This window comes from Trichomycterus rosablanca, chromosome 2, assembly GCF_030014385.1.
Source record: "Trichomycterus rosablanca isolate fTriRos1 chromosome 2, fTriRos1.hap1, whole genome shotgun sequence".
Lineage (NCBI taxonomy): Eukaryota > Metazoa > Chordata > Actinopteri > Siluriformes > Trichomycteridae > Trichomycterus > Trichomycterus rosablanca.
The window spans coordinates 42,535,475-42,552,269 of NC_085989.1; the positions used below are offsets into that span (position 1 = coordinate 42,535,475).

At 40.4% G+C, this 16,795-nt stretch overlaps 1 protein-coding gene across 1 annotated transcript; it reads right to left on the reverse strand.

The window, feature by feature from the left end:
* Positions 1-1,414: 1,414 nt before the first annotated feature.
* Positions 1,415-16,518, reverse strand: lsm12a (LSM12 homolog a). The gene is made up of 5 exons (XM_063015990.1): positions 16,378-16,518; positions 9,509-9,642; positions 8,029-8,138; positions 4,621-4,747; positions 1,415-2,524 (listed from the first exon to the last, which is right to left on the reverse strand). The coding sequence occupies exons 1-5, from the start codon at positions 16,502-16,504 to the stop codon at positions 2,435-2,437; spliced, it is 588 nt and encodes a 195-aa protein (XP_062872060.1). The 5' UTR covers positions 16,505-16,518; the 3' UTR covers positions 1,415-2,434.
* Between the last annotated feature and the right edge of the window lie 277 nt (positions 16,519-16,795).

Consider the following 16,795-nt stretch of genomic DNA (forward strand, 5'->3'; position numbering starts at 1 on the left):
AAACACTCCACATTGATCTTCCACACATAAAACATTCTGGGCATGCTGTTCCACTCACTGATCATCAGAATGTCCATGGTGTTAAACACTTGATAGAAAAACTTGCAGCCACTTCTGCTACTTTTGGGTGAGCAAGTACCACTGGTATGTGTTTATTAGTCTGGTGATAAATGAATGGTATGTCTGTCATCGTACCTAGACTCTTCATTCATGAAATAGACTGAGCAGAACAATGGTGCAGAAAATAAAGAAAACTGCTCAAACTATGACTCAGTATGCCCTGAAACACTTAATGTGTTACAGTTCAACACTGGGGTTTGTTACTGCAAAGGGAAGTCTTGAATAAGTCAAAGAATGAGTCCTTCATTCAGCAACTTGAAGCCGGACGTGTTAGTCACAGACGTTCCATCATAAAAAAAAAGAACGTTACTCAGACTCAGTGACCATTATGGAACAAAATATCAGTGCCACCGGTTCGATTTTGGACCCTTTTTGTTTTCTGCTCTGAATCAAGAGCTTCAGGCCTTCGTTTTGAAGTGGAAACAGTCAAAAAAGGCGACAGCAAGTGAGGATGGATGGTTTAATAAGAAACATCACCTGGGATGCTGTTGCCTTCAAGTCCTACTCAGAATTTCAGTAGGAAAACAAAGTGAATTCACTGGGATTTAACCATTAACCATTTAGCAAGAATAGAAAACGACCCCTTTAATTACTCTTATTATCTAGCAGGGATAAAACACTAGAGGTGGCTGGCTTGTTTTTTTTCACTGGAGCACCCCTAACACGAAATGATGAGGCTAAAAATCCCACAATCCGATTTTTTGCATTACTTAAAGGCAGCAAGAGTTAAGATTGTTTCCTTCAAACAGGTGTCCAACCTCACACCCCTGGGAGTTTCCAACCAGGTACTGATCCCAACATACCTAAACAAAGAGATCATATGCCAGAAAAGCAAAAACAGATTGGCTGGGGTCCTGGAGAAGATTAGGCTAAATCTGGGGGGATTAATCTGCTCCTAAGGTCTGATTAAACTATTTGGTTTTAGTGTAACTACAGATTGTTTGGAATGAAAATCTATAAGTCTAAAATAATATTGGACACACCAGAAATAAAGACCCTGACACACCAAACCGACACCTAAAAAGTAGCAAGGCTAAATCAGAATTGCCTTCCTGTTGATCACCAAGCACATGTTCTGTCATTCTATGTCTACTACACATACCCAAGTTGGTCCAAAAGCAGTATATAATATAATACATAAATCCCTGTCTTGCACGCAGCATTTCCCAGTGAAACCGGTTCAGTCTGACCAGAATAAAGCAGTCAATGAAAGTAAAACAGATTAACAAAAGCCGAAATATGAAGCTTTTGGAAACATACAACATCTGATCTCAAGATGCATTTGTTTGCTTTCCTCTAGCAAAGATTTGGTCCGTTACATAATATCAGATTTATACCAAGAGAACAAACTAGAACAATATTTGCCAAAGTCACAATTTTGTGCCATTCTACACTATTTATATGTCCAACGTGCAATTCAGGCAGAAATGCTGCTAAGTATGCCAACCAATTTTAGATAAGTTTTGCATGAGTATGCCCTATTCCACAACAGCCACCAAGCTGAGAGGGTGAGGGGAATGACTTGCCCACATTGTGCAGATCTATGATGACCGATCACCAAAGCCTGAAACTGTCGAAAGAATTTCCAGCCCACCCACCCAGAGAGCAGTCCAGTAAAGTCCCAGATAAGAAGGAATGATGGTTGAAATTCACATCTTAAATTGGGTGGGAAAGTGTCACAAATTTAAAGCAGCTGCCAATGCATGGATCAGGTGATCACAAAAAAGAGCTATATCTTTGTGAACGTGATCTGTGGTGTACCAGCTAAATGTTGCATCCAAAAAACTACATATCACAGTAGGACACAAATGTTTAAGGGGGGCTAAATTGCGACCAACTGTCGGTTTGGTGTATCAGGGCATGGTGAGATAAAAGCACCTGAACTCTCTCTCACACAATCAGTGCTCACATCTTATTCCGCTATTATAAAAATAAAGTAGCCTTCTTGTACCAAGCTAAATGACTCAAATGGACTTCATTTCCCCTTTCTATAAAAAATGTGATATTTAATAGTCAGTCTGCTGTACCTTGTTTTTTCTTGGCAAACATAGAACGTGTCAGCACGAGTTGGCCACAGAAGAATGGTGCATGTATATTAAAGGAAAGTAAAAGAGGTTGAAAGGTTCTGTAATTAAATTAAATATTTCATTAAAAAAAGGGCTGCTGTTCTGTCCCTTTTTTTAGTGTTCCTCAGACTTCAATGATGGCCGTGCTTAAAACGCAGGCCGTGGTTACCTCAGCCTCGGCCAGGCACTGGAATAAAAATAAAACCCCTAAAACAAATAAACAAACAAAAAACTTGCTGCAGCAGCACTCATGCTGACAAGGCCGAGTCCTTCTGTGTTTGCTGTGCTTGTGACCGCTGCAGGGATTTCTGGTCAACGTCACGGAAGTGTTTTTCCACCTGCAGAGAAGACAGTACGTGAGCATGTGAGACAGCTAATGAGAATGAATAGTGCACATACTGTATAAGTTCTGAACACACCCAAGCAGAGTGGGCACTGAACAAACCATGTTTACCGTAGGAACCCAGTAGAAGCATCTGACGTGTACCCTTCACTTTTAGTCCTGTAGTGTGTCCAGCACTCTGTGTGTGTGTGTCATTAAAGCTGGGAGGTGTTGTAAACAAAAATGATGCACTTTCTGCATGTCTAAAACAGATGTTTGTTTTGAGACAGTATTATTTATTTATTTGGGCCATTTAATGGCAAACCAGGTATTATGTTTGTATATTTTATCTTGTCTTTACTTTTTGGGACCATTTTATATTTTCATTTTTACTTTTATGGCTGGTCAATGTTGTGGTGTACTCAGTTTACTGGGAAACACTGGGCACAAGGCAGAAATACCCTGGACAGGGTGCCAATCCATCACAGGGAAGCAGGTACTCCAATCTCAGCACAGGACTTTTGGAGCTTTAAAGGTGACCGTTCTTTCTTACCTCCCTGACAAGTTGCCCAATTTAGCTGGATGGCTAACTTTAGGCAGGTTTATGGTTGTACCATGATTCATCAGTTTTACAATTATTTAAACCATTGAGGTACTGGAAACACTCAAAGCTTTAGAGATTTACAGTTTGATTGTGAAGATCCACAGATAGTTCTTTGGACTTCACGGTTGGGTTTTTGTCCTGGGTTTATGCCCTTATAAACAGTCATGCTTAAAATGTCCCATTCTGCCACATCCAAAATGCTGAAGATTCCAAAAATGTACCTTATGCCAAGTTCACACTACATTACTTTCCAAGTGGTCAGGTCGCTGTACAGTTCACACTACATGACTGGATCTCTTGTAATCGGGAGTCTTTCAAGTCGGTGTGTATTTCACACTACACGACTGATAGGTGATAGGGGGGTTCACACTACACCATCTATCACCAACTGGAATCACAGGTGAGCTTCTCTGGTCTCCCAAACTATGTTTTGTCATGAAAACAAACGCGAGAAGTGATGAAGGGTTTAATGATACCACGTCCAAAAATGCACGTCAACAAGTAGTGAGCGATCAAAGTTTGTGTGCTGATGTGCAGCGTAAAATCAAAGAGAAAAAATAAATGAGTGGATTTGGCAACACGACCAGCAGGGATTGTTCTATAGTGAGTTGGAGGTTAATAAATATTTTTTGCAATGCAACGTTGATGTTTTGTTTTGTAAAGAACGATAAGGTCAGAAATACTGTAAAACTTGTGTATGTACAGATGTATTCTGATATAAACTATATTATGCCCCTGTCTTACCTTTTTACAACTCCTCCCCTGCGTTTCCCCTCTTACCGTATCTTCCGTTCTCATTGGCTGTTCGACATAGCACTCATTGCCAGTCGGGCAACTCAGATTCAGATATCTGACATGCTAGAAATCTCGCTTCGGATCGAGTCGTTGAGTAGTTCACACACAGCGATTGAGAGCCGAGTTTCGATCGCCGAGCGAACGGTGAGTTGCTCCCGAACCGGCAAACCTAGTGCCGACCAGTCGGCGAGCGAAAATCAAGGCATAAATCGTGTAGTGTGAACTAGGCATTAGTGGTAGTGGGGTAGCTTAATTTACCGCTGAACCACCTAATGAGTGCCATTAATGCAGTTTAGTATCATATGTATTTTAGTTCTGGCAGTGTGGTCATTTAGAGACGTGAGCAGGTAAAGAAAATGGGTTCATGACCCATTAACATAATTGTTCCTTTACTCAAAATTACACATTGAATCATATTACAGAGTGACAACAAAAGTGATTACAAGTGATAAGTGATTCCAGGATAAGTAAATGTAAAACTACATCTAAAATACAAACCCAGTCTCACAGCTCACTAATTGCTCTGCTGTATTTTGCCCCACAATTCTGTGGTTTTAATTTAAAATAAAACTGTGTAAAGCATAAAACAGTGAGAATAAGTTTCTCTCCACCATGTCTGTGCTTCACCTCAGTCTTCATCATAATGAATTTGTCTCAATGGCGAGTATCATGTGAATGCAGCCTTAAGCTTAACATTAGCAGACAGTACTTACTATTTTGCGTACATGTCCCAACGCACTGCCCACTTTGCCTCTACAGTTGTCCGCTCGGTAAGGTGGTGTTATGATGACGTCATCCATCACCACAATGTTCTTGTCCTGCCACTTGCACTCTTTTATACTGGAATGGAAGTGAGAACAAACATCAGGAACATGCATCAACTGTTCTGATTATATTAAATCTAGTCTTGAAAAGCCAGAGGTGAAAGAACTGCAAAAAATCTGTGACTGCACTCGTTTCAGCTCTTCGCAAAATTGCTAAAAAAGAGAAAAAATTAAAGTGTGTGTTTTTTTTTTTCTCCCAAACACTGGTTCGAAGTCACAGGTCAGTTGCTTTATTATTATTCTTAATGCCAGCAAATAGAAATTACACAGCAGAAAAAACAAGTGTGAAAGCACTTATTTTCTATAATGCTGTTTCTGAAAAAAGTTGGGACATTAAGTAAAATGCAGTAAAACAAGAATCTGTGATTTGGTCTTTTTTATAAACCTTTAATTCACTGGCAAAATTACAAAAAAAGCTTTCATTCCAGTGTCTAAACTGGCATGTGACAAAACTCAAGTGTATCAAATACAAAGTGGCCACTTGGGTAATGCAGTGATCTATTAGTCCAATGTTTTTCAAACTTTTTTTCGAGCAACCCACATTATGTCCGTGTTTTTTTACACGATCCAGGCAACATACAGTGCCTTGCAAAAGTATTCAGCCCCCTTGAACTTTTCAACCTTTTGCCACATTTCAGGCTTCAAACATAACGATATGAAATTGTAATTTTTTGTGAAGAATCAACAACAAGTGGGACACAATCGTGAAGTAGAACGAAATTTATTGGATATTTTAAACTTTTTTTAGAAATAAAAAACTGAAAAGTGGGGCGTGCAATATTATTCAGCCCCCTTGCGTTAATACTTTGTAGCGCCACCTTTTGCTGCGATTACAGCTGCAAGTCGCTTGGGGTATGTCTCTATCAGTTTTGCACATCGAGATACTGAAATTTTTGCCCATTCTTCCTTGCAAAACAGCTCGAGCTCAGTGAGGTTGGATGGAGAGCGTTTGTGAACAGCAGTTTTCAGCTCTTTCCACAGATTCTCGATGGGATTCAGGTCTGGACTTTGACTTGGCCATTCTAACACCTGGATATGTTTATTTGTGAACCATTCCATTGTAGATTTTGCTTTATGTTTTGGATCATTGTCTTGTTGGAAGATAAATCTCCGTCCCAGTCTCAGGTCTTTTGCAGACTGCAACAGGTTTTCTTCCAGAATGGTCCTGTATTTGGCTCCATCCATCTTCCCATCAATTTTAACCATCTTCCCTGTCCCTGCTGAAGAAAAGCAGGCCCAAACCATGATGCTGCCACCACCATGTTTGACAGTGGGGATGGTGTGTTCAGGGTGATGAGCTGTGTTGCTTTTACGCCAAACATAACGTTTTGCATTGTGGCCAAAAAGTTCGATTTTGGTTTCATCTGACCAGAGCACCTTCTTCCACATGTTTGGTGTGTCTCCCAGGTGACTTTTTATAGATATCTTTGAGAAATGGCTTTCTTCTTGCCACTCTTCCATAAAGGCCAGATTTGTGCAGTGTACGACTGATTGTGTCCTATGGACAGATTCTCCCACCTCAGCTGTAGATCTCTGCAGTTCATTCAGAGTGATCATGGGCCTCTTGGCTGCATCTCTGATCAGTCTTCTCCTTGTTTGAGCTGAAAGTTTAGAGGGACGGCCGGGTCTTGGTAGATTTGCAGTGGTCTGATACTCCTTCCATTTCAATATGATCACTTGCACAGTGCTCCTTGAGATGTTTAAAGCTTGGGAAATCTTTCTGTATCCAAATCCGGCTTTAAACTTCTCCACAACAGTATCTCGGACCTGCCTGGTGTGTTCCTTGGTCTTCATGATGCTCTCTGCGCTTTAAACAGAACTCTGAGACTATCACAGAGCAGGTGCATTTATACGGAGACTTGATTACACACAGGTGGATTCTATTTATCACCATCAGTCATTTAGGTCAACATTGGTTCATTCAGAGATCCTCACTGAACTTCTGGAGTGAGTTTGCTGCACTGAAAGTAAAGGGGCTGAATAATATTGCACGCCCCACTTTTTAGTTTTTTATTTCTAAAAAAAGTTTAAAATATCCAATAAATTTCGTTCTACTTCACGATTGTGTCCCACTTGTTGTTGATTCTTCACAAAAAATTACAATTTCATATCGTTATGTTTGAAGCCTGAAATGTGGCAAAAGGTTGAAAAGTTCAAGGGGGCTGAATACTTTTGCAAGGCACTGTAAATAATGCATCTTAATTCTGCTCTGCACAATCTAGTCCCACTAGGGTTTACAAGATGTAACATAAAGTCTCCACAAAGCCACCTAGAAGTGTATTTAATTATTCTTATTTTTCACCTAGCCACCACCTAAGGGGCGCAAACCAGGGTTTGAAAACTTCTGAAATTGGGGTTTGAATCTCAGCAGTGCTATTGACTGGTCAGGGGCTAGTCATGCAATGGATTGGTACTCTGTCCAGGGTATTACTGTCTTGTGGCCAATGCTTCCAATGGAACCAGAACAACCGTGACCAGCATAATATTATTCATAAACAAAGGAGCAGTCAGACAGGAGTGATCAGAAAAAAAAAGTACTGGGGTATTTTATAGCTTTAATCATCATGTTTTACACACTTTGGTTACATTAATGACAGAAATGGTAGTTACTCGTTACACAAGATTAATCAGTTCAAGTTTAATGTCAAACACAATCATGGACAATTTCATATCTCCAATTAACCTGACTGCATGACTTTGGACTGTGGAAGGAAACCTACTTGGCACAGGGAGAACATGCAAACTTTACACAGAAAGGAGCCGGACTGTCCCACCTGGAAATCGAACCCAGGACCTTCTTGCTGTGAGGCGACCCACTGAGCCACCCCTTATAGCTTTAATTAACTGTTAAATCATGTAGCTTGTATAAATACTTTTGCCATAGCACCACTCAATTATTGCATCAGTTCTTTAATTTTCATGTTTAAACACTGTTTTATCCTGGTCAGGATCGTGATAAATGTAATCACATGGCACAATGCAGTACCACACCAGAATCAAAATTTCCAGCAGAATTAATGTCCTAAGAAATGGAGCACACAGTCTAAGTATAATCATAATTTGTGCCCATTAAACCATTGTAGGAGTTCAGTAGGAATGTGGTAACTAATAAGGTGCAGAGCATTTATGATGTATCTAAAGATCTATAACGTTAACGACATAGTTCCTGCCGTTCATTCACAGCAGCAGTCTTTAAAAAGATTTATCCCCGTCACACCAACTGGCATTAAACTTGTGATGTTTTATAGACTCATTTAAACAGCGCTCATTAATGTTACTGGGCATAACAGCACTTACGTTTTATGAATAGTCTGAAACAGCTGCTGGCCCTCCACCGAGACTCCAACACTAATTGCATAAGCTTGGGACAACTTGTCTTCCTTTTCTGCCCGAGCTCTATTCGCTAGCTGGAGAAGATAAATGAAGAAGAGAGTGAGAGCAGCTCAAAAGCCTTTCAACACCAATAAACGACATAATTAAGGACCTATGAGCATTACAAACATCACTGCAGTCATTCACAAGCTCATTTTATAATATTGGGGCAGACGGAAGTGTTTTATTTGCCATATATACATATACATGTGTACAGTACAATGCTTGTTTGTTTGGATTTTAATGCCATGTTTGGTATAAATTTAATGTCATTTAATGTCATGATCGATATTATTTTCTGCTTATTGTGTTTCGTCTTTATATTTTGTCAATTTATATTTGCTTTTTTAGGTTAAAATGCTGTACAGTACAATGAAAGTCTTTTTAACTTATATCCCCAGCTTGATTGGAAGCTGAGGTCAGCCAGCCATTGTACATTGCCCAAGGCGAGTAGCCTTGCTCAGAGGCCTCACAGTGGCTGCATGGAGTCAAGATTTGAACCCACAACCTTCCAACTAGTGGCGTAACTAGGTGGTCATGGGCCCCAGTGAAAAAACTAAATGTGGGCCCCCTCAACAAATGTCACTAGATAGATAGCCACTAGATTACCACTGTCCCATTGCTGACGAATCACATTATCAGAACCCTTTCAATACTGATCACATTATAACAACATAACAGCTGTTAAGAAATAAGTACCAATCAGATAAAAATGCTTTTGTGAACACCAGGCAGTGACTGTATTCAACAGTAAAACATCTATTGAATACAACATTATTACCAGCACCTAAAAAGTGCATGGCAGTGCCTATTTCGTAGCAGTTGTGCATGTGACTATCCGGGATATATTAAACATTAGTGTTTGTAGTTACTCACAGTAAAGATGGCAAATGCAGGAGATTTTTGAAAAAGCATGGGGTGCTCAGAGGCAGGATTTAACATGGGCACTTTGGCCACAGAAGGGTTTGATGCACTGTGTTCACATTCACCTCATCACCAGTAGTAAAATTATCCACAGTTCGAGTCACAGTAGCTCTTCTGTTGGTCTATACCTAATGCTCTAACCTTCATGTTCTCTGGCATTAAGGAGTCTTGGATGCCAAACAACCTGTTGGCATTTCTTGACTTGTCCTTGCTTAAAACACTGAACACTGAAACTCTTGCTGTTTTGGAAAAACTCGACCCCAGTCGTCTGGCCATAACTATTTATTATTATTAAAGTCAGCCAGGTCTTTATGCTGATTAGATCTGCAGCATTTAACATATCCCTCACCCCCACATGCACTATTGTTAAGAAACGGACATTGAACTGACACTGCCATGTACATTTTTAAGGGGTGGTGTTCATGTTTTGGCTCAGCGATTTATATAGCTAGTAGTTCAGAATAAACTTGTCAGGTCTTACCTTACTGAAATTAAGAGATGCTAATGGTGGAGGAGTTCCAGCGCGGTCGTTAATAACGTCCACATCAGACACATATGCTAAATTAACAAGAACAACATCATTAAGGTTGGGTTTTCCGCTGGATGAGGGGCATTCTGTAGAACAAGTCAAGGAGAACATGAAGAGAACATAGCAGATGCTCAGTACACAACATGAAAAATGAGGACAGTTTAAATGGTGTGTATTCATCCAGGGTTTATTGCCACACTGCTTAAACACCCATACTTACATTGTCAATACAGAAACATTTTAGGTGATTTAACATAAAGATGTTCTTTTCCAGTAATTTCTAAACAAAGTGATTTTTATAGAATTATAGAAGTGTACATAAAACTAACAAGAGTCTCTTTGGCCACTTTAGTGGGTACACCTCAACACACAAGTTAATATTCCACTTATGTGAACAAAACTTCTATAATGAGGAACTCATGACACTGCAATAATAGTGCACTACACAGATCGATCAGGTCACCACTAACAAATAGCAAGTGGTGACTCAAACAAATAGCAGAGTTTGCATTAAGACCTCAGCTTGGAACATGTTTGTCTATACTTGCTCAATTACTATTACATTTCTACTTAACAGGTGCTTTGCCAAGTGTGTCTTCATGAAGTGCATGTGTGTGACAGTCTGTTACCACAGAGTGGGCCACACAAGCTGCTGTGATAGCCTGTGTGCAGCTAGCTCCCTGCCGCCAACGTACAAAAACTGAGACATCAAGTGTGAGACTTGAGTAGCAATGTGTGAATTCTTTACTGCAGCTTTTAAACATTACACTCAGCTCTACACCCCCAGGGAAAGGTCTGGCAATAACAGACAAAAATAAATCCTACATTAGGACTGTGTAGTCAGTGGTCTGCTAGCTAAATCAACACAGGACCACTGATCATCTTGCCGATTCGTTCCTATAACTTGTCATTTAGAATCAGTGTTGACTGGTAGCTATAAATAGCATACGTCACCCTTATGGTACCTGTAGGTGGTGAAAAGTCCAGACTGAAAACAGACATTGTCAATGAAAAGTGCATTATAGGGCAAATTTATTAGGATTGCTCTCATTTTATCAGTGACCAATACATAACACTTGTCTTATAAGGACAGCCCAGTGAACATAATCTCTACATAGGTCACTCAATAGCTCATTCAGAAAGACACTAGCTGGCTTATTGTAGGCCTGTGTTACTATACCCCACGTTGTAAATACTAATATCAAATGTGATGACGCACTAATTATGTCCCTTTGTTCATGTCCTTGGCATGTGGTACCACCTAGTACTCCTACCTAGTTGGTCCACCTTGTAGATGTAAAGTCAGAGACGATCGCTCATCTATTGCTGCCGTTTGAGTTGGTCGTCTTCTAGACCTTCATCAGTGGTCACAGGACGCTGCCCACGGGGCACTATTGGCTGGAGGACTATTCTCAGTCCAGCAGTGACAGTGAGGTGTTTAAAAACTCCAGCAGCGCTACTGTGTCTGATCCACTCATACCAGCACAACACACACTAACACACCACCACCATGTCAGTGTCACTGACAAATAATACCTGCTCTGTGGTGGTCCTGATCATTGAAAAACAGGGTGAAAGCAGGCTAAAAACTATGTAGAGAAACAGATGGACTGCAGTCAGTAATTGTAGAACTACAAAGTGCTTCTATATGGTCAGTGGAGCTGATAAAATGGACAGTAAGTGTAGAAACAAGGAGGTGGTCATAATGTTATGCCTAATCGGTGTATGTGTATATACAGGGGTTGGACAAAATAACTGAAACACCTGTCATTTTAGTGTGGGAAGTTTCATGGCTAAATTGGACCAGTCTGGTGGCCAATCTTCATTAATAGCACATTGCACCAGTAAGAGCAGAGTGTGAAGGTTCAATTAGCAGGGTAAGAGCACAGTTTTGCTCAAAATATTGCAATGCACACAACATTATGGGTGACATACCAGAGTTCAAAAGAGGATAAATTGTTGGTGCACGTCTTGCTGGCGCATCTGTGACCAAGACAGCAAGTCTTTGTGATGTATCAAGAGCCACGGTATCCAGGGTAATGTCAGCATACCACCAAGAAGGACAAACCACATCCAACAGGATTAACTGTGGACGCAAGAGGAAGCTGTCTGAAAGGAATGTTCGGGTGCTAACCCGGATTGTATCCAAAAAACATAAAACCACGGCTGCCCAAATCACGGCAGAATTAAATGTGCACCTCAACTCTCCTGTTTCCACCAGAACTGTCCGTCGGGAGCTCCACAGGGTCAATATACACGGCCGGGCTGCTATAGCCAAATCTTTGGTCACTCGTGCCAATGCCAAACGTCGGTTTCAATGGTGCAAGGAGCGCAAATCTTGGGCTGTGGACAATGTGAAACATGTATTGTTCTCTGATGAGTCCACCTTTACTGTTTTCCCCACATCCGGGAGAGTTACGGTGTGGAGAAGCCCCAAAGAAGCGTACCACCCAGACTGTTGCATGCCCAGAGTGAAGCATGGGGGTGGATCAGTGATGGTTTGGGCTGCCATATCATGGCATTCCCTTGGCCCAATACTTGTGCTAGATGGGCGCGTCACTGCCAAGGACTACCGAACCATTCTGGAGGACCATGTGCATCCAATGGCGGTGCCGTGTATCAGGATGACAATGCACCAATACACACAGCAAGACTGGTGAAAGATTGGTTTGATGAACATGAAAGTGAAGTTGAACATCTCCCATGGCCTGCACAGTCACCAGATCTAAATATTATTGAGCCACTTTGGGGTGTTTTGGAGAAGCGAGTCAGAAAACGTTTTCCTCCACCAGCATCACGTAGTGACCTGGCCACTATCCTGCAAGAAGAATGGCTTAAAATCCCTCTGACCACTGTGCAGGACTTGTATATGTCATTTCCAAGACGAATTGATGCTGTATTGGCCGCAAAAGGAGGCCCTACACCATACTAATAAATTATTGTGGTCTAAAACCAGGTGTTTCAGTTATTTTGTCCAACCCCTGTATATGTGTGTGTGTGTATATATATAGCCAATATTCATTTGCATCATAATGCCTTTAGATTACAGCACATTACATTACAGATACCACTCCTTGGTCTAGCACACTAGGTCAGCTTCAAGCATAAACAAGTCTTTTTAAATTGTGTTGTTTTTAAAAAATAACTTACAAAACTGGAACAGTTCAGACTGGTTATGTTTTGTTGTTATCTTTGGAAAGTGTTTGGACTGTGGACAGTCTAGTTTCTATTACTTAACTGGTGTCTGGTAAATATTGTAAATAGTGTTTGTTGCTCTTGGCTAATTATTATATTTCAGCACCATTAATTAGCAAAAAAATAACCATGTGTAAGATTGTCGGGTTGCTGGATATGTTCTTTCCCCTACACAGGTGAACCCTAAATGTTTGGGACTTCATTGACCACAGAACCACCTTAGGTTCATATGTTATGGTAACAGACAATTACTTTCCTCTGTTCAGCTGGATGATTTGTGGCAACAGTCAACACACGCATCTTTACACTATAAACCAGTAGTGCCTTACCCAACACCCATTCTGTGAGCACAGAAATCAAGACTATGTGCAAGCAAACTAGTAGGCAATCTAATAAAAACAGCCCACCATCTGCAACAATGTGTTACACGGTCACAATTATAAATATATGAACAACCACCGTTCACAATGCTGGGTTGCCAAATAAGATTATCCAGGGGTGTTTCAGAAGTGATACTGGCCTAAGATGCTGGATCAAAACTGCATTTCGTTGCCTTGTACTTGTACATGTGTAATGACAATAAAGTTGAATCTAATCTAATATCAGACTTTACATACTTATTACTAAAAATATTGACTCATGTCAAGCTGTGCCATTGTGTAAAGAAACAAAAACAGTTTGTGTCCTGTATTTAAACTGATGATTATCTAAAAGCCTGTCACCAGCCCACTTTACATACAGTGGAATTTAAAAGTATACATACACCATCCACCATCCGTCAAGCAAACTCTACATCAGGGGTGCACAACGTCTTTTTACCAAGGGCCGATTTCACATAAACACCTACACCGGAGGGCCACAAATTTCATTTTTACAGACCTGGCCACATGAATTTGTAATACCGTTACATAAAATCAGGTACTTACAATAAATGTCTTGGTCAATGGGAGATATTGCAGCGTCTTTCGGACACCAGCTGATTAATGTGGTGGCCGCAAGTCTTTTAGTGCTTCAATCTTTTGCTTTCTGTCATCACCTCGGAGATCGCAGAGTTTTGCGTGTTTTGTTTCATAATGCGTCCGTAAATTATATTCCTTTGCCACTGCCAAAGCATTCCAAGCACACCAGACATGAGAAAACACCATGGAATTACCCGGTGAATTTAAAGTGACAGCATCATTTATTTAAAAATGCATCAGCACTTCATTTGGTGGGCCGGATTGAGAGTTTTGCCGGGCCGTATGCTGTGCAACCCTGCTCTACACCTTCAATCAAATCATCTCTCAACATTATAAAACTTTATACAACTACTTCTCTCGCTAAAGGTCACCACAGCAAATGAGCTGTCTCCATCTTGCCTTGTTCTGAGCATCCTCCTCTGTTACCCCAACCACCTAAAAATCCTTCATCAGTGAATATATCTTCCTCTCTCAGCTCAAAACTTTTGACTGGTACTCTGCTTGTCAACAGTACCAGTTGTGGTCGTTACCTCTGGCCTTGACTGACCTGAAATATAAATCGGACTTTTGTTTTAGCACATTTGTTCTACCCCACTATATAAATCGAAGTCTTAGCAGATATATTAATAATCCAAGGCTCTGCAGATGTTCAGAAATACCCACAAAAGATGTGGAGAAATAAAGGAGAAAATACATCTGCAAAGATTATTACAATCCAAAGACGTACAATCTTTACACGGTATGTGAATTTTGACTATTTTAGCTTTACTAAACCATACAATTGAACCAAATTGGGAATTTAAATGAATAATACAGCTAAAGAAAAAAAGAAAAAAAAAAAAAAAAAAAAAAAAAAAAATTATATATATATATATATATATATATATATATATATATATATATATATATATATATATATATATATATATATATATATGCGGCTTTTAATTAAAGACAAATCCGTTGGGTCACTTCTGACCATATTTAATCTCATTACAAGGCGGACCCACGTACTTTTCAGGAGGGGGGGATGACTGACTAGGAAAGAATTAGGAGGCCAGCTTACAGAGTTTAACAACATTATAGAACTTTCTACTCATGCATACTAAAAATCCAAGTTGTTGAATGTACAATATATGGATAAAAATATTGAGGCAACACTTAATATTTGAAATTGTACATTTCAGCCACACCAATTGCTAACGTGTATAATAAATTAACTGTATAAAGAAAAGTACAGTAGTACCTTGTAACTCAACATTCCCTAAACTCAAAATCTTTAAAACTCAACGCCCTTCGTCGAGATTTGTACCCTTAAACTAAAACGTGTTGTTTTTTTTAACGTATTAAAAGAACAACATAGAAGCACTAAACTTCTCTTAATTATTACTGCTCATAAGTTCTTTCCACTAATACAATTTCTCCCTCATTTTAGTAAAAAAAAAGACACGTTAAGCTTTGTGCCCCGCCACACTCGCACAGCCCGCAAACTGTTTACTGTATTTTTTACTGATTGTATTTTAGTGTTTTTTTCATAGTGTTATTTTCAGTGTATAAGTGTCAAAAACAACCCCATTATTTTACATAAGCCTAAAATATATGCAGTTCCACGGGACCATGACACACATTAACAGGTTTCCCATACATTCTTATGGACAAAAAAATACCTTAACATCACTCAAGGTACCACTGTATGTGTGTCTAGCTCTGCAGCAACAGTTTAAGAAGGCCCGCACCTGTTCCAGTGTGCAAAACAAGCTCTATAAAGCACAGAGCCCTGACCTCAGCCCCACTGAACAGCTTTGGAATGAAGTGCATCACTGCTTAGCCATACAAATGCTCATTTAACCGAACGGACACACATTCTCACAGACATGCTTGAAAGTCTGGTGAGAAAGCTTCACTCCTTCACATGAAGGTCACTCTGTTTAAATATCATTAGGGATGTCGTAGGGGGCAGTTGTAGCGTAGCGGTTAAGGTACTCGACTAGTAATCGAAAGGTGGCTGGTTCAGTTGCCACTGTTGGGCCCTTAACCTTTAATTGCTTGGACAATACACCGTCATGGTACTGTCAGTCGCTTTGGATAAAAGTGTCTGCTAAATGCCTAAAATGTAAATGTAAATGGATGTCAAAGAACCTCATGGTCAGGTGTCCAAATACTTTTGGCCATATAATGTATGTTTGGTCTGCAGGTATTCAGAAAAGCCACAATAAAGGTGTAAAAGAACTCAAATTGAAAGATGAAACAGCTGCAGAAATCATTACAATCCCAAACCTGCACGCTTATGCAGACTTCTGTCTTCAACTGCATGAGGTTGGCAGTATGTAGTACAGTAGTATGTGTACTAGGTTATTCCCATTTCACCCAAATTTATGAATTTAATTTAAGTCGAATTAAACAATACAACGATAATTAAAGTATTACATTAAAAAAAGAAAAAATATGAAGACATTTCTCGAAAAGGCAGTACATGAGCGCGCTGAGTCTGAGAGTACATACTAGCGTACTAAGCAGTAGGTTGAAATACAGGTACCAAATCTACCCTAACATACTACCTAGTATGCAAGTATGCGGTGTGGGACGCAGGCTGAGTTAGCTTAGCATAGTCAGCCAACCGTTTCGAAGCCGGGCTCTCGCTCAAACAAAGCCTCGGTGAAAGGATACTGAGAGTCAGCATCTTGCTCTGGTAGTCGAACGCCACCACCTCGCCCTGTAAGCGCTGTCCCAGGCAGGTGAGGCAGGACACATGACTCCCGATGCTGAAATACTCCCCTGGTCCAGGAGCCGCCATCTTCTCTCCACCAAACTACAAGCCGGACGAGGGGGCTTACGTTACCGTGCGTAATGACGCAGCATACGCGAGTGTGGGCTGTGTGACCAATCGGAAAAGGAGTAGACAGTAGGGGGCGTGGCTACAGAGTGGGAGCGGTTGGGGAAAGGCGGCATGAATGGGGCTGCTTTGAGTTCGGGTCAAGGTCGCAGTGGATACACTAGGATGAAATACAGAACGCACGTAACGCTGATTTATCGCAAGGAACGCTTAGTCAGTCACTCATCTATTGAATTATTGTCTAACTAACAC

Bases quoted from the DNA above. Each gene is read 5' to 3' on its own strand.
- lsm12a (XM_063015990.1), bottom strand. From the start codon at position 16,504: ATGGCGGCTCCTGGACCAGGGGAGTATTTCAGCATCGGGAGTCATGTG. The intron at 9,643-16,377 runs GTATCCTTTCAC...CTTGTTCTACAG, and splicing joins GAGCAAGATGCTGACTCTCA to AATGCCCCTCATCCAGCGGA. The intron at 2,525-4,620 runs GTAAGTACTGTC...TCTTCTCTGCAG, and splicing joins TGGGACATGTACGCAAAATA to GTGGAAAAACACTTCCGTGA.